Here is a 25,118-nt window from a genome sequence, read left to right on the forward strand (position 1 = left end):
GAGTCAGTGATTTGCTGCCCCAGGACCAGAAAAACATTTGTTGCATTTTGTAACATGCAAAAAAGCTCAAATGTTCACAAAGCTTGCCTAGTCCCAAAGTCTGGAAAATGAGGCTGTGGTGGGATCTGTGTTTGGTACAACTCACCTAGACCAAACTGCGAGGATGACAGCTCTCCAGGCTTGTGTCAGGTTCAAAGTAGTCACCTTGCTATGGTTGAATGTAATATCCAAATCCCTCACTTCTGCAAGGGACTATGAGGTTTTTAGCCACATATGAGAGATGCCAGCAGTGGGACTGGCAAGGGCTGATTCCCTTCCCAGCTCCCAGCCCTGCTATCCCTCCTCTCCTCGCCACCCCTGCAAAGGCAGGGATTGCAGGCACTGGGTGTGAATCGGTGCCAGGCTCCGCGTGTCGCCACCCCACGGGAACAGTTGTGTGACATTATTCTCTATTTTAAAGACGTTTTATATATTGACGTTAGCACCATTGTGAATGTGCAGTTGATTTTGTTTCACCGCTACTATTTTTATGTCTGATGTTTTGTCCCTCAGAGGTAATTGCGATTTGCTCCATGTAACTGGGTTATTTTTGACATTGGTAACATGCGGATAGTTGCTATCCAACACAGTGTCTCCTTGTAATCTGTGCCTAAGAAGGATGTCTAGACATCTCATCTCTTTCAGGAGCCAGCATTGTCTATTCAGGTGTGCAGAGTGAACCCAGTGCTTGTTGGGCTTCTTGTTTCGGTTGATTTGGGTTTTTTATAATCAGATAGAAGTCAAAAGCAATCTGGAATCTGCTGGGTTCACAAACAGTAAATATATATCATGCTTCTAATGTGGTCCCAGGTTTCAGAAATGGAAGAGGTTCTAATTTTGATATTCAGCATACAAAAGAATTTAAATTTTGGGGGGCAGAGATCTGTTCCAATTTAAGCAACCACTTAGAGCAGAGGATGATTTCCTGATGTCTGTGAAGTAGCTACAGACTGTGGCAGTATCTCCCCATATCTTCATAAGAGGTCAGTCCCCTGGACACTCAGGCTTTCAGAAGAGTTTGACACTGGGTGTAGTAAAGGTTTTCTGGAAATCCAGCCATGGGGATAATGAGCTGTTCTGAAAAAGATGTCTCAAATGTTTTATGCTGTTGATCTCCCATCCCATCCATTTTTAAATGATTTGCCTGGTATAGTTTTCATTGCTTCTCTCCGACAGCGAGATGATACCTCTGTGCCTGCTGTTCAAAATCACACTGATGTCTTGCTGCCTTATCATATTGCACACTGAGAATATTTTATGAGCTGTTGGTGATCCTCCTTGCAGGCTCCTGCTTACTGAAGCATCTCATCTTCGTCTGCAGTTACCACCCCCTGAACTACATTACTTTGCCTTTTATATCCAGGCAGATCTTTATTTGAGCCTTACTTTCCCTGTTTCTGCATGGATCCTTTTGTGTTTCTTAGCTGTCTCACTGCTGCTCCAAATTTAGCATCATCTGCAGTTGTAATTAATATGCTGTTTGCCTTTGTTTCAGGTCATTAATAAGGATGTTGAATAAAAATCTTCTGCTTATTGATTCTGGCATGTTCCCATAAATAGCATCTGTGCACAAGCACAGTGTACTTGGAAACCTAGCAACCCGCCGGCTCCCCGTTTGCGCGGTAGTTTAACCTCATGTATCTTGTCTCTTGCATCCTTTTCCTGTCCCCCTGCACTGGATTTCTCTTTTGTCCTTTTGCACAGGCTTACTTGTTTTCTCTTCCCCTTCTTCCTCTTTGTTCCCTCTCTTAAATGCTTCTCCCACTGCTCCAGGTCAGAAGCATTTTGCTTATGCTGTGCTCTGTCGAGTGAGCTCACAGTTGGAAATGCTCCTGTCACACCTTATGCTTCTGCAGGGCTCCAGTGGGGAGAGCGTGCTGCCTGCCCAGGGGAGTGATGTGTTGGGGCCCCGCTCACCATGGAGGCATTTCACACCAGTTTACTCCATTAATGCATGGTTTGTGTATTGCAGAGCTTGCAGGGAGGGTGTCGGAGACAATGGAAAAAGGAAGTAAAATTCCTAGGTTTGAGGTAATTCTGCCTTGAGGTCTTGAGAAAGAGTAGGAAGAAACAAGGAGGAACCCACTTAAAACCTCTGCTCTGCTGGATTTAATCATCCTTCTTTGAAACAGATCCTGGCTTACTGTCCAGTCAGAGGCAGCTCTGGGCTTGCTGTTTGAGTTTTGCAGAGCCCAGAGCTCTTGGCACAGGCTCTGCTGTTTCAGGTACTTGCACCCAGGTCTCGGACTTCTCCCAGACTTGCAGCAAGCCCTAAACCTCCCTGCAGAGTTTTGGGTGTTAATTGGGATGGCAGTTAGAGCTGTTGACTGGGGACACTTGTTTTGTATGTGTTGGGGGTAGAGCCCTGTCAGAGGGCGCTGGCCGGTGCTGCAGCCCAGCTGCCTGTGCTCAAGGATCCAGCTGCTGGGGTGATGAGATCAGAGCTACCTCCTGGGCCTTTCTGCACAGCTGTGGGCACCCTCCCGGCTGCGAGGGGCACCTGGATGGGCATAGCTGAGGATGGCTGTGGGCATGTCTCTGACCATTACTGTAGAAGGATGTCCAGAGGCTACGTTTCTAGAGAATTGTCCTGAAGCCAGCATGCTCAGATAAATGGGAGAAAAGTGGGTTTGACTAAAGCTAAAGCTCCTGTAATTATTGCTTTGAGCAGACAGCAATTCAAAGCAAACCATAGCCGGCTGAAATCCTCTAAAACTATGTAAACTTGGGCTCCACCACCTGTCCAGGCCAAGCTAGCTATTGCTCTGGGGAGCAGCAGGCATGGCTCACAGCATTCCCACACCATCCTAGGGGCTAGGGAAGATAATTTAGCTCTTGTTCTGAGTAAATTCTTGAAAGCAACAATTTTGTAGTAGCAGAAGCAGGAGTAAAGGCCCAAGGGGGGCCTGCAGACCTGTGGAGCTCCCTGCCATGCAGTGCCACAGTATCCAGAAGGTGCAGAGGTATGTGAGGATGACAGGTGCCCAATAACCTGGGTATCTGCATTAACAGAGTAGATCTGAACTCTCACACTGAACATGGTAATTGGACCTGATGCTGAGAAGGAGCTGCTTTTGAGTCCATGTGTGGCAGGAGAACCCTGCTGCAGGCGTAAGACAGACCGCAGAGCCATGGAGTCAGCACCGGGATGCATTCCCAGCCCAGTGGCACACTTCAGCTCCATGCCAGGAAGATGGCTCCCTGCCAGTGGCTCAGTGAAGCAGATGCTCCACGCTGCCTTCAGTCCATGAGTGAGGCAAAACTGAATAAATGATCAGAAAATGGCTTGAAAGGATCTTCCTCCCCTCCCTCTAGCTTTAGTATGAAACTGTGAGCTGCACAGCTCTAGCTTGCTTTTCACAACACCAGAAATACCAGCCTTAAACCCACTGTCTTTCACGGATCTGTTCATTGGCTGCTGTGTTTCCTCTCTCATCGCAGGTCTCTCCCAGACAGCTTTTTCTGCTGTGTTAGCTTTTGCTTTTTCATTTTTTTTCTCTTGAAGTCCCCATTCTACTTTTTTTTTCTTTTTTTTTTTTCCTCCTCCTTTCTTTTCCTTTGGTATTAGCATGACAACCTTTTGTCAGGTGGCTTCAGAGCTCCTTGCTCAAGCTGCTGTACTGTTGGTGGAACTTGCATGCACTGGCTCTCTTAGATGCTGGCCCAGCCTGCCTAGCAGCTCTGTGTGCTCTGTCCCCAGGCTTGTGGCTAGCGAGTCCTCACCCAGCCCTTTTCTAGCTCCATCTTCCTTATACCTCAAGCACCTCTCATTTCACAAGCAGCCCTCTCTGTGCAGTCGATGCTGGGGCTGGCTTGGCCTCCCAGTGAGGACAGACCCATGGAAATGCCTCTTGGCCTCATAGCTGGGCATCTTGGGGAGGTGGGGATGCTGCCAGCTTGCTGTTCTTCCTTCACATCCGTCATCAATGGCTGCTGACAACCGCCTCCGCCATGCTCCAACACAGCCCTCTCCCAAGCTGTGCTCCTGCCAGCCCTGCAGCACCGGTAGAGGGGAGGAAAAGCAATATATTATTCCTCCTCAACAAGATGGTCATCTGTGCTCTGGATTCCTCCGGTACTTGTAGTGGCCTGTTGATATAGAGAACGAACTGCTTATTGCTTAATGATTGTCTCTCTGTAACTTTACGTACCAAGGACTGGTGTTTCTCAAGGATTAAGCCTGTCAGAGACTGGTACTTGGGAGTGATGAGCAAGAAGGAACCATGAGTGATCACAAAACTTAATTAAATGTTTGATGAATTTACGATCTTGTTAAGAAGGCACAAGTAGAGGCCTTGCCTGAATAGATAGGGCCGGAAAAGATAACAACTCCTGCCTTTGTTCTCGTCCTTGTAGATAATTTAGCTTAAACTAGCCAAATGGTTCTATACTACTAATGAAAACTTAGATAATAAGAACACTAACAAGCACTGATGTATCAAAACATGTAAAGGACCATACTGCGCAGAATCACCTGAGGAGGGTCAAATAGCGGACAAGTGAGGAAGACCATGGAAGACCACCAGAGGATTCCTGAAGACCACCAGAGACCTTCAATGTGCCTGCATAAAGGACATTTACATATGCTAATAGTTTCCCGGAAAACTAATGAATATGTATAACATTTCTCGGAAATCTAGTGAATATGTATGTAGAACATGTACTTAACCTGCACAGTTAAACCCGACGGTGTGCACGATAGGTGAAGAATACCTACTTAATAGTTAATCAAACTATTGAGTTAGTTTCTTTGAATCACTGTGATCGTGTGTGAAGCCAATATACATGGATAGCACAGCTCAGTGTTCAGTCTATAGGTTAAGTTTGAAATGCTGTGGTTTCCTCGTGTGATTTTGCTTTGGTAAGTCAGCCTGGCTGCAGAGTTAGCTCACTAGAACATGCAGAAGGCTAATCTGGCTATTTTAGCAGCTTCCTCTTTGTACATTAAGTACCTTGCTAAATTAAAAAGAACTGTATTGTTAACTGTTTGGATTCTAGGCTGTTTATTGGTACTTTTCTTGTGTTTTTTTTCCCTTTTTCTGCAATAACTGTGTTTTTACTCTTTATTGCTTAGGAGACCTGTTTAGTTACAGGTCTAGTGGAGTTCGCAATATAAGGGGAAATTGCTATTAACTGAGCTGCTTTGCTCCACAGTGTAATCCTTTTGTGTTTCAAGGAGATGTTCACCCCCCCCCCATGCTCCCCACCCCCTGAAAATGAGCCAGGTAGGTAAGTAGTGGCTCTCTTCTCATGTAGTTACTGTAGCTGTGCATAATTAATGTAAAATCAAACGGTTTATAGTCTGATTTTTGGTTTGAGTTCATAATTTATTCTGCAAAGGAAAGCTTGAGACCTAACTTTACGCAGCAAATATTTGTCATCCTGGCTATTTATACATTGGGAATTAGTGGCCAAGTAATATTTTCAGGCACCCTAATTCCTGTAAGAACCACAGAAGTCTGATATCACTGTACAGTGCATTTGTCTGACAGGATTTGTTTCTGCTCTGGTCACCAAACTCCTGAGTAATGTTGTTTGTTTGTTTGTTTCTGGGAATGTTTCAGCCCTCAGGATTTATATTAGGAAAATTCCTGCTGTTATGATTCTTCCTCTGCAAGCCAAAAAATAGGCAAGTTGTGTGGGTATAAGCCCCAGCCACTTCAGCTTGATCAGTGTGGTAGTGGCTGAGGCTGGCAAGTCCCTGGAGGGCTGCAGAAGGCAGGGCAACAGAGCTTGTGGTTGTAGCCCTGGGAAAGTCCTATTTGATCAGGGCAGCATGTTTCTGGGAGGCTCTGGTGGTATTTCCTCAGTCTGGCGCTCATTCTCGGTTGGCCTTCCTGGGGAGTGTGAATCGAGAATGATGCTGGGAGAAGGCCTGGACTGGGAGGTGCTGTTCAAAGGTATGGACACAGGGTGGCATGTAGACCCTAGGGCAGCCCCCAGACTCCCAAAATACTGCTGCAGTGCTGGTGGTGCAGAGTGGGTTGAATGAAAGGGTCTCTTAAGCTGAGCTCTGCAAGAGCTGAATCATCAAGTGGCATAAATCCCTTCTATTTAGTGCAGGTATTCCATCTGGTCTGTATGTTACCTAACACTCCGCCTCTTTCTTGCACTGGACAGAGAAGTAAAGCAAAATCAGCCTTAATGTTGCATATGTCTCATTCTACCCACTTATCTCTAATTCTGGTTTTAAGCAATCGATCATGATTAAGATGGCAGGATGCCTTGAGAAGCACTTGGTCAACTAAATGATCTGTTGCTTTGAAGTGGGAGAAAAGCCACTCTTTGTGCTTTAAGGAAGCAAAGAGACTGCTGAAGATGGGAGATTTCAGCCCCTGTGACTAGCATGAGGTTAACCAGTCATAAAGCCCACAGACAATATGTTCTTGTAATGATTCAGGACTATAACTTCAGTAATCTTAGCTGGATAATGTCAGTATTCTATGTGTCACAGATCTGTTTCCACAATTACAGTCATTTGAATGATTTGGAAGGCCTTATTTAGTGGTGTTTCTGCACAGCTCAATATCATGTACAGAAAATGACAGGATAGGTTTTCCCTAATTTCATGGAAGTCTGAGTCCTTGCACTGATGAGGCATGTGCAAGAACTGCAAGACTGCAGCAGAGACTGGAGAGTGAGTTGTGGTGTTGGCATTTTTACTGATCTGAGAGTAATCTGTAAACTCAACAAAATCTGTAAATAACGTGCAGAGAATGCACAATTTTCATTTCTGTACCTCCCTTCAGGACGGAGGCAGAACTCTGAATTTGGCGATAGACTTCAGTGCAGTGGACATAACTGCACAGATGAGCCTTTTTTGGGAGTAGCATGAACACTGCAGGCTGCTGAAAAGGAGAATTGCCTCTTCAGTGGTGGTGTCCAAAGCGGGTTTTACAGATGCGTTATCTTTATCAGGACCATTCTGACTCCATTTGTCTGTTGCATTTTGTGAGAAAGGGTTTGGTTGGCTGTGCCAGAGATGACAGGAATTTGGGTCATGTACATAATGTGAAACAGTTTGGGTAAATCTGTTTTTGGTGGATCCACCAGCAGAGTGGATAAGGTACATTTACTCCTTCAGTCCACAGGGGAGACAATCAGCATGAAATGTGGTTGCTGTTATTTTACCAAATATCTTTCTATTATATTTTCTCTTAGATGCTGTAATTTCAAGCATTGTGAGTTTGGAGTTGATAGAGGGACACAGTAGACACGGACCTACATACACATATTTTTGTTTTCTTTTTGCAAAGATAGATGTTTTACATTACATACTGGGAGAAGCTGATTGTGAATTCCTTTCTAGCCACTGCATGTCTAACAGAGTTCCCTGCTGGACACACTGTTGTGCAGACACCAGTAGAAAATCCCCTTTTGGGGATAGAGTTTTCCTCTTTGTTCCAGTAACTCTATTTAGGTATTTTAAAGAGGCTGTTTTAACCAAAACAAGCCTCTGTGCGTAGGGTGGCAGGGAGCCCTGGCTAAACAGCGCATCGCTTCAGACCATGCAAGCTCATTTGAGGTTGTTCTGTAATATTCTTATTGTTTGAATCCACTCTTGTTTCTAATATTACACTTGTAAAATGAGCCTGTACTCTTTAGGCACAGAATGAGAAATCAACGCCTATGGGAGGAAGACATAAGAGTCTGTATATCATGGCAGCTGGGTAGCTTGAATGTGAGTAGTTTTAAGCAGTCCAGTTTATTTGGGGCTTTTATAATACTTTCCTCCTAGTGGTTCCCATTTTTCCTCTGGTCTCTCTTCAAAAGGAGGAGCAGCTCTAATGCACTGTTCTTCCAACCCTTTCCCATAGTGTCCTCTTTTGTTGCAAGTCAAAACAACTCAGGCAATGGATCATCCATCACACGGGAATTCAGAGACAGTAGAGACAAAAACAGCACATCAAAGGAGAAGCAATCGGTGGACAGATGCATGGCCTGAGCAGGCAGGCCCAGGTCCTACAGTCTCGTTCTGCTGCCCCAGTCAGCCATTCCCTCTGCCCCTGGAAATGCAGGGTTAACCGTCCGGAGCATGTGTGAGCATGGCCCCTGCTGAAAGGAGAACCAGAGATGTACCGATGCTGTGATGGTGGTTGGTGGGGGTATTATTTTAAGCCTGGGGTGTACATTGCAGGATGCATGTGCTTGGGCTACGTGTCTAGCCTGGAGCCAGTGTGGTCAGTAAGGAACAGACCTGCTCCTGTGCTGTGTTGGCCATCTGAAAAAATGCTCAAAACAAGTTTACTTGGCCAATTTTTTAATTAAGGGAAGGAAAAGCAGTTCCTGAAACTGAGGGAGATGGTGAATTCTCCAATTCCTGGTGCATTTTTATTACCGAGTCATGAGCTCCTGATGATAAGAGAAGTTTTTATTGTGGAAACTGTGACACAGCTCTTATCTGTAGGGGTGGGATGTGATGCTTTTAAACTAGCTGACAGATCAAACCGGAGCAAAGACCTGTCTGAAGGAGGCTGGCAGTGTCCTGCTAGAAGAGTAGTTGCTACTCCACTGACATAAGTAATGAACTTTGACTCCACTGTACTTGGCGAAGGCACATTGCATAAACATGTCACGACACGGTGCTTCAGTGTGCCAAACTCTCCTGAACAGCACACTGGCTAAATGGGGAGGGGTGGGAAGTGGAACGACCTGTCCCTGGGGCTGTGGGGCAGAGGTAGGCTGAGAACCTCACCTCCTGTCTGCCCAGCCTCATCTTCTGAGCAACCCTGCAGGTGTCGGCAGGCAGGTGCAAGGATCATCTTTACATCGAAGAAAGTAAAAATAATGGCAGTTGGCCCCTGGCACATCCTATGTTTTGATTTTGTGTCTTTCAGCATATTTCTGTTTCCTGATGACAGCCCTGGGTGTGACGGCTGGTGCGCATCGCCTGTGGAGCCACCGTTCCTACAAAGCCAAGCTGCCTTTGCGGATCTTTCTGGCTGCAGCTAACTCCATGGCTTTCCAGGTGGGGTTGTGGTCGCCTGTCCAGATTCTTGGCCTCCAGGCAGCTTCCTCTCCTGTGTAGGGATGCCCTCAGCTTAGAGACAGCAAAAGAAAAAAAAAAAATACATAGCAGAAAGACATTTGCTGATAACACTCTGGCTCAGGGGATGCAGAGCCCCACTCACCACCCATGTAACAGTATGCATTAGACAGTCCAGAAGCAATAGTTACTTAAGGACCAAGTTGAACGTGCCCAGATCAGGGGCTCAGCACCCCAGGAGTCTATCTGTGGCACAGGTCAGGCCCCACACTTCATCAGACAATGTGGAAACTTTTGTAAGGGTCAGCTTGACAGAAATACGTCTGCGTAATCAAGTGTCTTTGTCCATCCAGGCAGTTGGAGATTTTGGTATGCCCAGAAAGGAGAGCAATCTTAATTTATCTCTGTTTTATGCAGAATTTTACACCAGTAAAATTCAATTACATTTGCAAAGAAGCGTGTTACTAGCTCTGTACTTACTGATAGGCCATCTTAGACCTCAGAAACGTTTGTGTAACACCCAGCTGGTGGTAGGAGTTAGCCCAGAACCAGGATCTTCTTGGTGTGAATTTAGTTAGTCCTTTTGATGTTCAAAATAGAGATATGAACCTGTACTAACATTAAACTTACTGAGCTTGGCTGCCGTAACGCCTTGTGGCACTGATTACCACGTGCGTGTTGTGCCTTGAGTTTTCAGCTTTTTCCCTTCAGTCTTTTTGGTTGACTTCTCATTCATGTACCTTGACAGAGGATGAAGAGAGTCCCTTTATCCACTTCTGTACTATTCATTTATCATCTTTGATTTATCTTTTTTTTTTTTTAAGGTGAAAAGAATTAATCTTGTTAATCCCTCTAGACATTACAAAGAGCACAATGCTTGAATATAGGAATGTGTCCATTTTGACTGTAACCTTCCTTTATTCTGAGCCATATTCCAGCTGCTTTGTGCTGCTCGATTCCTTGCAAAGCTTTACAAGCCCTTTGCTCAGCATGTTAAACAAATGTTTTGAGTTTTGAGAGCCCCCTTGGTACTGTCCTCCTGTTATACAGCTAATCTTACCTCTTACCTTTCATCAGTAATTTAAATGAATGTGTTGAGCTGGTTGCAGTGAGCCTGCATGTTGGGATTTCATTGCGTTCTCCTCCCCTGTTGCTATGGATTTTGCTCTCAGCTGCGTTGGCCTCATTACTGCTTTTGGCTGAGGACACAGTGTGATTCTGAGGCAGGGCAGTACTTCAAAGTAGTTTCAAGCCACCTTTGCGCCCTTCGTATCAGAAAGAAAACTAAAGGCGAAATCACCCACTCTTAAGTTTTAAGTAGCCTGAAGCCTCCTCCTAATTACCGTGACATCCATTGCCTGCTAAAGGCTGTTCACCACCACAAGCAGACAGTGAATGAGTTTTCAGGTCCATCTCCCTCATGTTGGCTTTTGGAGGAAGAGGTAGCATTGGAGATACCTACAGCATCCCTGGATGCTGAATATTGAGGAAATACTCAGACTTCTTGGAGGGCAGGGGAAATTCTGCTGAAGAGTTTTAACTTGATGCATGGGCTGTGACATGCTGTACTTCCTCTGAAACACCGTCAGATGCAGCCATTTTTGCCCTGTTGCCCTGTGCATTTTTTTATGATTGGAGCATGCTGAGCTGTGTTTCTTCTCTCCATCTAGAGTGAAGCTCTCACAGTTTTGAAAGACTGTGCTTCTTGCTGTCACATGTCTGTTGCAGAAATAGGTAATACCTGGCTTATGTCTACTTGATCTCATGGTGTTTAAGTTTCAGCATCTCAGTTGGGACGTGCTGGTGTCTCCTCTGCTAACTGCATTGTACTGTTGCTCCTGGCCACCTCTGAAAAAGAAGCTGTGTTGTTCAGCTGAGGTTGTGCTGTGAGCATTTGCACACAGCAACAGTGGTTGTATGGAAATTTGTGTCAGCACACTGAGGCTGTTACATAGCCCAATTTGTCACATTTTGGTCTGCAGGTTTATTAAGGGACCTGTTAATGAAACCTCATGTCTGCATTACTGTCACAGCATGATGCTGTTGCTCTCTGCTTTGGAAGGGATTTCATTCCTGTGTTTACCTGAAACTTGATCAAGGGTGATGTGTTCCTGAAAAATGGTTGCTATTAATACACTCGGAGCATATTTACACGTGCTATGCTCCAGTTCTTAGTGTATTTGTTGCCAACAGTTCTGGCCTCTGGCCTTTATTTCCTCTTAGCATTTGTGGTTTTTAATTAGATGCAATTCAGTTGTTTCACAGCTTCCTAACCCTTTCATCTAGGGAATCATGTTTTTTGCCAGCCCTGCAGGTGTTTGCTGTGGTATGAAGAGCCAAGTTAATTTCTCACAGTATCGTTGCTTTGACCTGGTTATCTGCTGTCCCACAAATAATTTTATCAAGTGCTCTTGTGACAAACTGATCAATAGTCTCACTTGAAAAATTACTTCTCATTAAAAGGACCTTTTCTAGGTGTGCTTCTTGCATAACCCTGTTTTATTTTTAAATGACTTAATCTTGGCATTTGGGCATTTTCCAGTCTTCTGGATATTCCCACTGAAGCCACTTGAAGCAGTGTAGAGGCTTTCATTCCCTTTGATTTCTTTGCAGGAAAAAAATGAGAAGGCAGCAAGGTAAAGACCTCCCCTTGTTCTCACTGAGGAGTTTGGTGACTTCTTTGCTTCACTCAGTTTACTTTGTTCTCTTGTGCAATGGGATAGTTAAGGTGTGACATACTGGACCGCGGGTGAGGGGCTGATCTTTACTGCCTCCTCTCAGCTTAGATGAGTCAGTGCTGCAGAAGAATGTTCCCCTCATCCCCAGCCCACTCCCAGCATCACTGTGGCCATGGTGTGACAACAGTACAGGGCTGAGCACAACTGAACACAATGGAGCTGAGATCTTTCCAGGGCTTTTGTTCTTCACTTGTCCCTTGTGGGCTCTTGCAGACAGAGAGCATCTTTGCAAGGTTGAAATTGGACACAGAGGCATCTGAGCTGGATTCTTTAGCTGCTCTTTGCAGTTGTTTCTGGAGTCCCCTCAGCAGCACAGGTGGCATCAGTGCTTTCTCTCAAATGTTGGCAGCTGAGAGAAAGAGCAATGATTTCTGCAATGCTTTCAGTGTACAGCTTTTGTCTCTCAAAATATAGATATACACAGTTGTCATTAGCTTGAGCTTAGTGTGTCCTGCAATATATTCAGCACCATGATGGCTGCCGCACTGTAGTTACTTCACAGACACCACAGACGGTTTGCTCAGTTCTGCTGGGAGCAAAACTGCTGTGGTCGGTGGTTGTGGGTGCTGCTGCTGTTCCTAAAACTAACCCAAGCCCTTCCTTCTTTTGGGTATTACTGCTTGGGTACCTCCCTGGCTGTGCAAAGATGGAAATAGCAGAGGAAAGCACGGTCCGCTAAGCACTCTCTGATTAAAGTTCACACTGTTGTGGATCTGTGCATTAACTAACATTTCCATATTTTGGTGCTGGTGTTGGGCAATTCAATTCATAGATGAGAGTGTGGCCTGAGTTTTGCAAGTGTTGTAGATGCTCACAATGCCCTGCACTAATAGCTCGGCACCACTGCAAAACCCACAAGTTTAGTCCAATAGCCAGTGCATCCTGCAGAGCAAACTGGGAGGCTGAAATCACTTTGGCTGAGTAAATTCAGGAACTCTCACTTTACGCATCCAAGTCTGAAATTGCAGTCCATCCCTTCCTCCCTGCAATCCACATAATCCCATTTACCGCCATAAGGCATTTCAGTCACCCATATCAGCTGACAGCTTGAGCAGAGACAGGACTGAACTTGCTTTGTATCTGATCTGGATCCAATGCTGAGCTGATGTTATGGGTCTGAGACTTTTATTCCAGCCTGGCTGCAAAGGCAAGACTTGATTTTCCATAAAATAGCCACATCTCCTTTGTTATCTTAATCATAGAATCATAGAATGGTTTGGGTTGGAAGGGACCTTAAAGGTCATCTAGTTCCAACCCTCCTGCCATGGGCAGGGACACCTTCCACTAGATCAGGTTGTTCAAAGCCCCATCCAACCTGGCCCTGAACACTTCCAGGGATGGGGCATCCACAACTTCTCTGGGCAGCCTGTTCCAGTGTCTCACCACCCTCACAGTAAGGAATTTCTTCCTAATACCTAATCTAAATCAACCCTCTTTCAGTTTAAAACCACTACCCCTCTTCCTATTACTACACTTCCTGATAAAGAGTCCCTTCCCATCTTTCCTGTAGGCCCCCTTTTAAGTACTGGAAGGCTGTGCTCTTGTACACATCCCTGCAGACAGCAGTAATTTAAATGGAGGTGCCAGTTTTACTGTGGAAGATGCATCCCTCCAAAAGGCTGAGCAAGTTCAGCTCCTGTTCAGGTCAGGAGAAGTGTCCATCCTCGGACAGCAATCACCCAGGGAGGACACAGGACCAGGGCAGACTGATGATGGTAACTCCCAAGAGGCTGTTGGCTTCCAGCCATCTCCAGCCCTGGGACATGTCCAATCTGTGTCACCAGTTCCCAGAGGATGTCCCATTCTGTGTGGGCACTGAGAGAGGCAATGTGATGGGCTGGCTGGCTGCAAAGCTGGTGTCCCTCAGGATGTCTTTAGTTGATAACCTTTTTTGAGGAGCATCAGAGAGGGGCTTGTTGCTGTTACTGTGTGGGGAAGGAGCTGGAGGTGGTGCTGCTCTAGCAGCACCTGCCTCTCTCCTCTCACCCCGCCATGCTTTCTGTGCAGAACGACATCTACGAGTGGAGCCGAGACCACCGTGTGCACCACAAGTACTCGGAGACAGACGCGGACCCGCACAACGCCCGCCGTGGCTTCTTCTTCTCCCACATTGGCTGGCTATTCATGCGCAAGCACCGGGACGTCATAGAGAAGGGGAGGAAACTGGATTTCACTGACCTGCTGGATGACCCTGTTGTCAGGTTCCAAAGAAAGTAAGTGGGAGTGCTGGGCCCTTGTGCGAGGCAGGGTGGAGAGGTACCTCCACCTGGTTGTCTAGTTGTGGCTCATCCCTTATTTTTCTTTCCCTTTTCTCCCTGAAGATATCTCTGCCACCTTGATTGCAGGCATTAGGGCTGCTATCCCTCTGGCCCCCACTATTGCCATGTGGCAGTGAGCCCTGTCCCTCTGCTTTTCCAAAAAGCCAGGGCTGGCTGTGAAAACAGCCACAGCAGCAGTTGCTGGGAACTTGGCCTTCTGCTTTGATTGTTGGAGCAAATGCTGTAATCGCTAACTGCTTTAATGCAAAAGTGCACATTTCACTCTGCAAACTCGTCTTTGGCACTTGTGGGCCAGCACAGACCAAGCGCTTCCTCTCCCAAGACTGTCATTCTTCACAGGATTAATTATTTCCCTTGAGAATTAGCACAGACCTAGTTCAGTTTGCTACACACTCTGCGAGAGGTGGGGATTGAGGGACATGCTTTGTCCTCTATGTGAGTACCTGTATTTTAGGCACAAGAAGACTTCTCTCCCTGCAAGCATTTGGTCCAGGTAATTTGGCAAACCGCATAAGCTCATTTCTGAGTGTTTTGTGGGTGAGGGGAGCGGTCAGTTGAGTCCAGAAATCAGTTTCTTTTTTGCATTAGAGAAATCCATGCGCTAGCAGAATTACCCCTGCATTGGAAGAGCTCCAGGAGTGAGGAATTCACTGCCCTCCACGTATATTTGCTTTTACTGGTTCCTCAGTTGGCGGTGCCTGTTTGCGAAGGCTACCTTGCAGTTTGCTGCAGCTTCTCTTGATTGTGTTATTAACTTTTCCAGGACAAAAGCATCCCACAAGAAGCAGGCTCTACTGCTTTGGTTATGCTGCAAATGTTGTGTAGTGAAGAAGTATGTTTCTGCAGGGAAGTTACGTCCTAGCAAATGTCTCTGCTCTGGATTTGAATTTAGGACTTTGAGTTTACCTTCCCATATCTGGGAAGAAAAATACAGGGTTCTCCTTTCTGTAAGGTTGAAGTGTTGGGGTTTTTGACAGCATGGAAAACCTGGCAGGTCAGATCGGTAAGAATCATAATAAACCCTTCTTTGTCACGTTTCGTTTTAAGGCCAGATTGTTAGCTTTGCTGAATTTAGTGGTGCTGGTGTGCTGTGGATGAGGTGTCGCTCAATCAGTTTAAAACCACATCACTTCATCTGAAATCACAGTACTGCTCTAGGCATGACTGACAGCCAAATTTATCCTCTGTGAATAACAGAGCAATAATTCTGCATGTGATGTGAAAGAGGGGCTCACAGGTGAGGTGTCTTCATGACAAAGTTTTCATGTGGTAAAAGCAGCACTGTTCCCCAAGTGTGTATTGAGACATTGGTTCCCTTGAACTCCAGTTAAGGAGGTTTCTCATTCCAGGGTGGATATTTCAATCAAAGGGAGACAGAGAAAATGGAGTCAGGTGGTCATTCAGATGTGAGATCTCATGTCTTCATCAAAGACTTCAGTCTGGGCTTCTTGCGTCTTACAGAATGGTTTTAACTGGTTCCTGATAAGCTGTTTTCATATTTTATTTTATTTTCCCGGAGTTGGAGAGGCTTTGAACTTTGAAGGAGTTTTCTGGACTGGAAAATATTTTTCTCCTCCAGCTTTACTTAAATCCTGGCCTTGAAGTGTTGAGGTTTGCAAACCTGGTTCAGAAGTCAGTCAGATGAGTGGGAAATTATCTGTTATCTTTGGTGGAGCGAAGAATGGGGACTTTTCCTTTGGAGAGCCTTGGCTCAGGTAAGTGAAGATAGAGTTCTGTGAGAGAGCTGAGGAGATGCTGTCTTTTTACCATTGTTGGTGTTGCTGGAGAGCTGCACATCTCCTTCTGGAGCCCAGCATGTGAGGCACAACCTCCAAACAACAACAACAACAAATATCAAACAAAGAACTTGCACAGCAAGAAGTTTATTTATTTCATACACAAGATGATCAAAACTAGCTGGTGTATTACAGATGAGAGCTATGTGCATGGAAACTTTCTTCCTACCAAAAATACTGCTAATATTAACATTTTTCCAGCCCTCTCTGGGTTTTAATTCAAAATTGTTTGTTTGTTTGTTTGTTTTTGTCAAATGAAAGTGACAGTTCCTCCTATCTGAAAAAAATTCAGCAAATGGAAAGTTTTAATAACTGTTTAACAAATCCAAACTCTGTTCTTCCTCATCCCTTCCACAAAACTCAACAAAAGCAGGGGTCTATTTTAAACCCGTCATATGGGCACAAATAAGATGGGTCTTACTTTGCGTTTCTTTTCTTTTCTTTATGCACCCTTCAAAATCCTGTCACCTCAGCCTACCACTCCAGTTTCTTGTGGCAGCTTGCTTTGATGATGATACCCTGGGATCCCTGTGGGCTGGGCTACAGGGAGGTGGAAGGGCTCAATGGGGAAATGGGGCCTTGGTGGGGACACACTGTAGGTGGCTCCCAAGCTGCACTGTCTTGCTGCTCTCCGCTCCTGAGCGCCGTTAGCCCGTTCTCCATTTAGCCTCATTTATTTCCTATCTCGCTTTTGGCTTTGCCTCCCCACTTCTTGCTGAGCTGCTCCCTTTCTCCACTTGCCTTGGATTAATTCCCCCAGCACAATTTTTCTCTTTGTTTCTCCTGCTATGGTCTCTGCTCTTCACCTCTGTGCTCCCTACATCCTACGCGCTCTCTTCCCTGCCTTGTCTGGGCATGGGGCTTTAGCTGTACTATAAAGCTTTCCTGTTTGTTCTTGGACTGTTTGGCTTCTCCCTCCCTGTTTTGCACTGCATGCTGATTTTGTCCAGTATACAGAGGAGTGGCAGGGCTTGTGCCAGCCAGTGGGCTGGGAGAGTAGCAGTAATCCTGGCCCGCAGGCCAAGATGCATTTCTCCTCACCCTTGGCAGGGTGCCCACGGTCTCTTGGAAGCTGCTTTGGGTCTGCTGCTGCTGTTGGAGCTCACGCAGCAGCAGTGGTATAGAAGGGAGCTGCTCCTGCCCTGTGCCACAGGTTCCCTTCTGATCTGAGCACGGGGGAGGTCTTTGCCCGCTCTTAGCAGTGAACATGTTTCAAACAGCTCCACTGATGCCACACCAAGCCCTAGGCTTTTCCAGTCCCAGAGCCGGACCCTAGGTGCAGGGTGTGCAGCCAAGTCTGTGATTCCCCAGGTTTAAAGGTGCTCAACGTGGGAGGTTTGCTTTGGGACTGGGTCTCAGCTGTTCAGCTCCAGTGTTATCTGCTGCTTTGGGGTTTCGGGTTGTCTTGGCATTTTGAATTGCGCTTGGAAAAATTATGTCATGATTGTGGATGTCTGAAATGTTCCCTGCTGCCCTGGTTATGGGGCCAGCCCAGGTTGTGCCAGGCGCTTCTGGTAGAGCTGTGTTACCAGAGATCCAGCCCCACTTCATCCCAGCTGTCATTCCCACCACGGTAATGATGTCCTTTTGTTTCCCTGCAGGTATTACAAGAGTTCAGTTGTGCTGATGTGCTTTGTGATTCCTACCTTTGTGCCGTGGTACCTCTGGGGCGAGAGTCTGTGGAACGCCTACTTCCTTGCCTCCATCCTCCGGTACACCATCTCCCTCAATGTCACCTGGCTGGTCAACAGCGCTGCTCACATGTACGGCAACCGCCCTTATAACAAGTACATCAGCCCCAGGCAGAACACCTTTGTCACTCTGGGAGCCATTGGTAAGTGCTGTAGCCCTGGGTAGAGCTTTGCAAATTCAGAGCGATGACATCCCATCCTGTTTCACTCTGGTCGGGGTTTTGGGCACCTGCAACTGGACACCACTTGGAGGCAGGGCTTGGAGGAGGCTGGAACTTGTGCATCCTAGAGGAAGGCTCCCTTGTTCTACTGGTGGTGCCCACATTGAAATAATACCATGTAGTCTCTGGACAGAGACGTGTTCACAGTAGCAATCCTCTCTTCTCAGCAGTCAGCTGGGGGCAGCGCAGCAGAAGTAAGCGACTCTGCTTCTTACTTGGTTGTGCGTCTGCCCTCTTGAAGCACTTACGGTTTTCTTCCCTGAGTGTAAGGGGTGGGACGTGCCCCTTCCTACTGGGGAGGAAAGCCCAAAGCACTGAAATGGAGTCCATTGTGGGTCTGCCCCAGCCAGGGGCTCCCATAGCCAGGGGTGGAGCATAACCTGCACTGGATTCAGGACTTGAGAAACAGGCATTGGCATGTCCAACCCGAGCGTGTTCCTAAGTTCATAAACGTGCTGGCCACGTGGTCTTTAAACTCCTCTGTTGTTTTTCAGGTGAGGGTTTCCACAACTACCACCACACCTTCCCATTTGACTACTCAGCCAGCGAGCTGGGCCTGAAGTTCAACCCCACCACCTGGTTCATTGACTTCATGTTTTGGTTGGGGTTGGTCACTGACCGCAAGCAGGTTCCGAAGGAGATGATCCAGTCTCGCAAGGAAAGTACTGGAGATGGCAGTGCTTGAAAACTAATGCTTTGCTGTGCCAGCACTGTCATATATGTGGGTGGGTGGGTGGGTGTGTGCACACCCTCGTGCCTGTGGTGGATTTATTTTCCTCTGGGTAATACTAGTTTTTTCAGATCAGTTGGGATGAATTAATTGCCCAGGAACAGATTTGGTCCCAGCTTTTTTTCCTTATTAGCTGTCTTATGTCCAAACTTCAGACTATTAAGTGTAAAAATGTTATATATTATTTAATATTATAGTTAAACAGGAGAGAGATTTGATTTTAGTCACTGTAGTTCATGTCTGAAATACATTGTAATTTGCTTGTTCATGGTAAATGTTGGCAGGTTGGAGGAACTAACTATTCTTTGCAAGTGCAGTTAGGGGAGATTTTTGTTTCTACTATTAATCAAATATGCTTTTGAGATGCATCTCTCGGATAGGATGGGGCAGGCCACAATGTGCTATTTCAGCTACAGACGAGTAGAAAGGACAGTTACGGCACCGATGAAAAACAGGATGTCCAAGGGGAAAAATTGGCCTAAATTTAGTTAGATGTTAGTTTGAAAACCTGCTTTGTTTTTTCGTTAGCCCTGTTAGCCAGCCCAGTGCACTGCTGTCTTTGCTAAATATGAAAACCATTTATTGCTGAGTAGGCTTTTGTGTTGACGATTAGTCTCTGTACAGGCCAAAAATACCAACTGATGCTATGTTGAGATGATTCCTTTGTTGTCGCATATACATTGTAATTTGTAAAGGTGTAGAGCTCAACCATGTCTTAAGCCAAATAAAGCTTCTGTTTCAATGTTTGGAGACCTAAGTTATATTCTAATTGGTCATGGCCATCAATGCATGCATATTTTAGCTCCTTTTGCACAAGAGGCCTCTTAATCTCTTTTTCTGCCTTTGACTAGCGGGTCTTAGAAAACTGACCTTTATCTAAGTCAGAATCTCTTCTAATATTTCAGCTGCACGCAACATCCATTGGTTTCTGAGTAAAATATAAAGACAGTTATGTAACTTCTGAATTTTAACAGTTGCCTTGTTAAAAAAAAAGAAAAAACTAAAAAAAAAAAAAAAAAAAGCATGTGGAATTAATGGGACATGTAGCCCTTTGTGTTAGATGTTAGCCAGTGCAGGAGAGAGGCTTTGTACTGTCAGCACTGGAGCACTTTTGAAGATAGAGGGCATGATTTGCATTTATAAAGAAGGTCACCACCTTGCCCCTCGGAGAGGGAGTGCCTGTGTCCCAGCTGTGCGGCCCCACGCCCTGGGCAAGGCAGGGATCTCGAGATAACTGAGACTCAGGCCCAGATATTTTCAGGAAAGATGTAGAACGGGGAGGCGGGGGAGGGGATTAAAATGGTTTCTTTTTTGTTCTGTTTCTTGTTTTTTAAATGATGCCATATAATAGAAAAGAGTTGTCTTCATTCTGTGTTTCATTCAGCAGGTGTTTTAACAGTGTTACTTTGCCATTAATAGTGTGTAAACTCTTGAGTGATTTACAATAAACAGTTACGAGTTAGACTGGCCCCTGTGTTTTATTTTGAAACGTCTACCAAATTGAAGGGCTTTGTGCATCACACATCAGAATTACAGCAGTGTTTTGCTTGGTGTTTCCAGCTATTCACTTGGCTTCCAAAATGCCTATCCCCTCAGCATTTCTGGTTTCCTCGTCAGTGGAAGAAGAGTGTTGTCAAATGGAAGGGCACCAAGAGATTTGATTACTTTGGGCTTAGTGGCCAAGCTGATAGAGGGGAAGAAGAAAATTCAAGCTGACATAAGCTTGAAAGGAGACTGTGGCAAGTTCTTGCATGTGAAAATCCCACTTTAATAGCAAAATATCAGCCCAATGTGACTGTAGGATGCTTTGACCAAAAATATTAGGTATTTTGTTTAGGTTTTGCTGTAAGTTGTCCTTGTTTCTGCTGAGATGTGCCTGAAGAACTGGGTGTGCCAGAAGTCGTGTCTTGATGTGCATTCATCTGGAGCTGAGGCCATTTGACAGACACAGGAATTACACGCACACGAGTAGGAGACATCTCCCCACCTCCCCCTGCAGTGCCTGCAGGACGAGGTAGAAACCGGCTCCCAGAGCTGGGAGGTTTCTGACCTGCTGGTTAGAAAGATAGCACTGTTGCTTCCTTCGCACAGTTGATGGGCAGTTGGAGAGAGCAAAAATCATTGGGAACCCACCTTCAAAATGATGCAGGCAATGGGTTTGGACTTGATGTTTGAGTGTAGGAGCGAAGCTGGGAATATGTGCAAATGCCTAATGTTAACCGGTGCTCCCATCATTTCGTTTGTGCAATTTCCTGGCTGGAGAACTGCAGTGAATGAACTTTGCAGGCACTTAGATACACATCTTCCTGTTGATCTTTATCATAATTTAGATCCTTTTTTTTTTCTTTTGTACTGCTATTACTTGGACTTCCTTAAGCTGATTCCTGTCAAGTACATTGTGTAAGAAGAATAACTGGCCCTGCAAAGAGGTACATGCTGTTCTGAACTTCTCTGACTACCTGAAATCACAATAAGGTGATATTCCCCCATCCGCGGGTATAAGAGTTCAGCAGCAACAGCAGTTCCAGTGGGATTCAGGAATCTGAGATTTTGAAACCATTGCCAAGTTACCCATGGTTTTGAAAAACTGAAAGTAAGTAAAGAAACATCATTCAGAAAAGGAAAAGCTCCTCCATCAAATTTCTTATCTTGGAGCCTGTACCACCTGAATTCCTGTTTCTGTAGATGAACTTCTCCATGTGGTGGAGTTGATCAAAATATGTCAGTTAGCCTTTGCAGGAAAACTAGATTTTTGAAGAGAATGCCTTGAATTTTGGTAAAACAAGGAATACTTCATGCATTTCCATTTTTGCTTATTTGTTTTGATTTTTTTGCATGTTTGTTTTGAATTTTTTGCTTGTTTGTTTTGTTTTGTTTTGTTTTGGAAATCATTTTGGCCGTGTTCTTCTCCCCTTCCTCAGGAAGATGCAGGGTCTCTGGGAGGCAGGAAGGGCCCCAGCTGCCTCCCAGGGCAGGTGCTGGAGCCAGCCACAGCTGTGTGCAGTGACACGGGGAAGCCATGAAGCCTTGGTAAAGGTGGGTACTGAGGCATGAGTTGCACTTGTTTCTGTGGACTTTGGCACCTCTCCTGCTGATCTGGTAGTCAAGGTCTCCGCTAGCATTTTCTGAGCAGTGCAAAAGCATTGGGGGACTGCTAGTTGGTGGGTGGCTGGCTGTAGGCTGGGCTAAACCAAGGATACAGTGACTGTGAAACTTTTTTCTAAGACCTGATGGTCTGACAGTGCCTAATCTTCTGTTGTCTCTAACTCCATTCTCAGCATGTTGAACCACCTGGAATAACACCACGTAGGACTGAGAACAAGGTATTTGTACACTGTCCTGTGCAGTGTTGTGCTGAGTGTTTCCAGGCTCTCGGTTTTGGCACACAGCAGGGACTGGATCTTTTTTACCTTTTTTCCCAGAACTGGTGGGGCCCTTAGGAAATGCAGTGTTGGCTCAGGAGTCATGTGCTCCTTCCACAGCAGAAACCTCTGAGCAGGTTACCTTTCTGTCGTCGAGTGGCTTGAGGAAATGCTATGCCTGGCCTGGGACTTGGCATAATCACTAAAGGAGGATTTCAGCTGTAACTTAACAGTGTGTACTCAGCTATGCAAATATCGATGAAAACCCATCAGGGCTGTGTACAAACACAACTGTCAGGGTGTGGCATGAGGCTGAGGTTGTGATAGCTGACTATAGAGGAGCTTCCAGGCTCCATCTAACTCCACCTCTGCCACGGTCAGGCCCACGGGCTGGGCTGCATTCAGGTAATCCCCCGGAGCGGGATGCAAGCATGAGCAAAACCTGCTGGCACTGGAGTTACGCCTTGAGAAAGGGGCTGTGGTGAGAGGGTGAGTGCTGGCACTGAAGAAGTGCATCAGGGTTCACAGTCCCTGAAAATCAGCCAAGTGGGACAGACACCTCCTATGCCATCTCCTGTCCGGCAGCCCCACTGCTACGCTCAGGAAAGCTGGTGGCTGTCCTGCTCTGTGCCATCAGGTCAGGTGCTGCGCCAGGGTCCTGTGCAGCAGCACCGAAATTTTACTTGGCCCTTTGGCACTTGGATGCACAGCTTTAGCATGGGGGCCTGGGGTGGGAAAAGGGTGCGTGGTCAGCCCTGGGCTGGTCACCATATCCCTGAGCCAGTTTAAAAATACCTGGTGAAAGTGGGGGATTGCTGGGGGGAGGTGCAGGGATGCAGAGGAGGCTGCTTTGGGCATCGGGGGCAGATTTCTGCCAACTCCCTTCAGTGGCTCTGCTGTTCCCTTGTTACCCTGGGTGATGTCTGCATCCCTATCTCCCTCTGCAGCTTGCAAGTGCAAGGTGACTGCTGTCCTCTGGCTGTTGTTGATAATTTTTTTGGCCCAGAAATCAGCAGCCACAACATGGCTTTCTGGAAGTAAGCCCAGCAGATGGGAAATGCAGCCTGACTTCAGGTATCGCATTGAGCTGTTGGAGTGGGAGGCTGCTAGGAATAAAAAAGTCTTCTGAAAGGTCTGCTGTGTTCATGTGAGCCTGGGAGTCCATACCAGGCTGGAAAACATGGTGACAGACCTATGGGCTCTGGTCAGCTGATGTCTAGGGTATTTATAGCTGGGAAGGCTCTCAGCTTGGAGGGCTTTTTAACAGTTGATGATGTATCAGCTCCCAGACTGTGGCCCCAAAGGCATGGCCAGGCTGGACTTTTATTACCTTGGTATTTTTGCTCCTGGACTGTTTTGTAGCTGTACCCTTTTATGTAGAAAGGGTCTTACAGGGAGTTATGGGGCTCCTTTTCACCACCTTCTGGGGCACTTCTGGGAATCAAGGTACAATTTCCCTTAAGATCTTCTTCTAAAAGAAGAATGAAAAGAAAAAACAAAAGCAGAGCCCAGTGGGGAAAGAGACATTTGCTAACACGTGCCCCAGCTCCCACGGTGGCTGCAGCTCAGTGGTGCCTAGCCCAGGAGCTGAAACATCTGGTATCCAGGGGTGCACAGCCAGCAATGCCAGCCCCACTAGACAGGGGGGGGAAAACCCAAAACCCCCAAAACCTAGCAAAGTGCTGAGTTTGTGGAGTAGCCAGAGGTGCCCCTGCACGGGTAGAGCTGCCCACCAGATGGTTTGGGGGCTTTTGCTGTTTAAATCATAGAATCATAGAATCATTTAGGTTGGAAAAGACCTTCAAGATCATCAAGTCCAACCATCAACCATGCCCACTAAACCATGTCCTGAAGTACTCCGTCTACTTGCTTTTTGAATACCTCCAGGGATGGTGACTCAATGGTGACACTTCCCTGGGCAGCCTATTCCAATGTCTGACAATCCTCTCAGTAAAGAAATTTTTCCTAATATCTAACCTAAATCTCCCTTGCCGCAACTTGAGGCCATTTCCTCTCTTCGTATTGCTTGTTACTTGGGAAAAGAGACCGACACCCACCTCACTACAACCCCCCTTCAGGTAGTTGTAGAGAGCGATAAGGTCTCCCCTCAGCCTCCTCTTCTCTAGACTAAACAACCCCAGTTCCCTCAGCCGCTCCTCATAAGACTTATGCTCCAGGCCCCTCACCAACTTGGTTGCCCTTCTCTGGACACGCTCCAGCACCTCAATGTCTTTCCTGTAGTGAGGGGCCCAAAACTGAACACAGTACTCGAGGTGTGGCCTCACCAGTGCCAAATACAGGGGAACAATCACCTCCCTGCTCCTGCTGGCCACACTATTTCTGATACAGGCCAGGATGCTGTTGGCCTTCTTGGCCACCTGGGCACACTGCTGGCTCATATTCAGCCGGCTGTCAACCAGCACCCCCAGGTCTTTCTCTGCCGGGCAGCTTTCCAGCCACCTTCCCCAAGCCTGTAGTGCTGCATGGGGTTGCCGTGACCAAAGTGCAGGACCCGGCACTTGGCCTTGTTAAACTTCATATGATTGGCCTCAGCCCATCGATCCAGCCTGTCCAGATCTCTTTGTAGAGCCTCCCTACCCTCAAGCGGATCGACCCTGCCTCCCAACTTGGTGTCGTCTGCAAACTTGCTGAGGGCGCACTCAATCCCCTCATCCAAATCATCAATAAAGATATTAAACAGAACAGGGCCCAACACCGAGCCCTGGGGAACACCACTTGTGACCCGCCGCCAACTGGATTGCACCCCATTCACCACAACCCTCTGGGCTTGTCCATCCAGCCAGTTTTTCACCCAGTGAATAGTGCACTTATCCAGGCCACGAGATGCCAGCTTCTCAAGGAGTATGCCATGAGAAACAGTGTCAAAGGCCTTGCTGAAGTCTAGGAAAATAACATCGACAGCTTTTCCCTCATCCACTAGGCAGGTCACCTGGACACAGGAGATCAGGCTGGTCAAGCAGGACCTGCCTTTTGTAAACCCATGCTGACTGGGCCTGATCCCCTTCTCATCCTGGACTTGCCATGTGAGTGCTCTCAAGACAAACCGTTTGTCGTGGTTTAACCCCAGCCAGCAACTAAGCACCATGCAGCCGCTCGCTCACTCCCCCCCACCCAGTGGGATGGGGGAGAAAATCGGGAAGAAGCAGCAAAACCCGCGGGTTGAGATAAGAACGGTTTAATAGAACAGAAAAGAAGAAACTAATAATGATAACACTAATAAAATGACAACAGCAATAATGAAAGGATTGGAATGTA

At 46.5% G+C, this 25,118-nt stretch overlaps 1 protein-coding gene across 1 annotated transcript in view; it reads left to right on the forward strand.

The window, feature by feature from the left end:
* Positions 1-19,942, forward strand: part of SCD5 (stearoyl-CoA desaturase 5) — a 34,760-nt gene extending 14,818 nt beyond the window's left edge. The window contains exons 2-5 of the mRNA XM_052773471.1: positions 8,877-9,007; positions 13,771-13,976; positions 17,440-17,672; positions 18,245-19,942. Coding sequence (XP_052629431.1) covers positions 8,877-9,007; positions 13,771-13,976; positions 17,440-17,672; positions 18,245-18,435 — 761 coding nt within the window. The 3' untranslated portion in view covers positions 18,436-19,942. The remainder of the gene's footprint in view (positions 1-8,876; positions 9,008-13,770; positions 13,977-17,439; positions 17,673-18,244) is intronic.
* The last annotated feature ends 5,176 nt before the right edge of the window (positions 19,943-25,118 follow it).

The sequence above is a fragment of the Harpia harpyja genome, chromosome 2 (genome assembly GCF_026419915.1).
Source record: "Harpia harpyja isolate bHarHar1 chromosome 2, bHarHar1 primary haplotype, whole genome shotgun sequence".
In the NCBI taxonomy this organism is placed as follows: Eukaryota; Metazoa; Chordata; class Aves; order Accipitriformes; family Accipitridae; genus Harpia; species Harpia harpyja.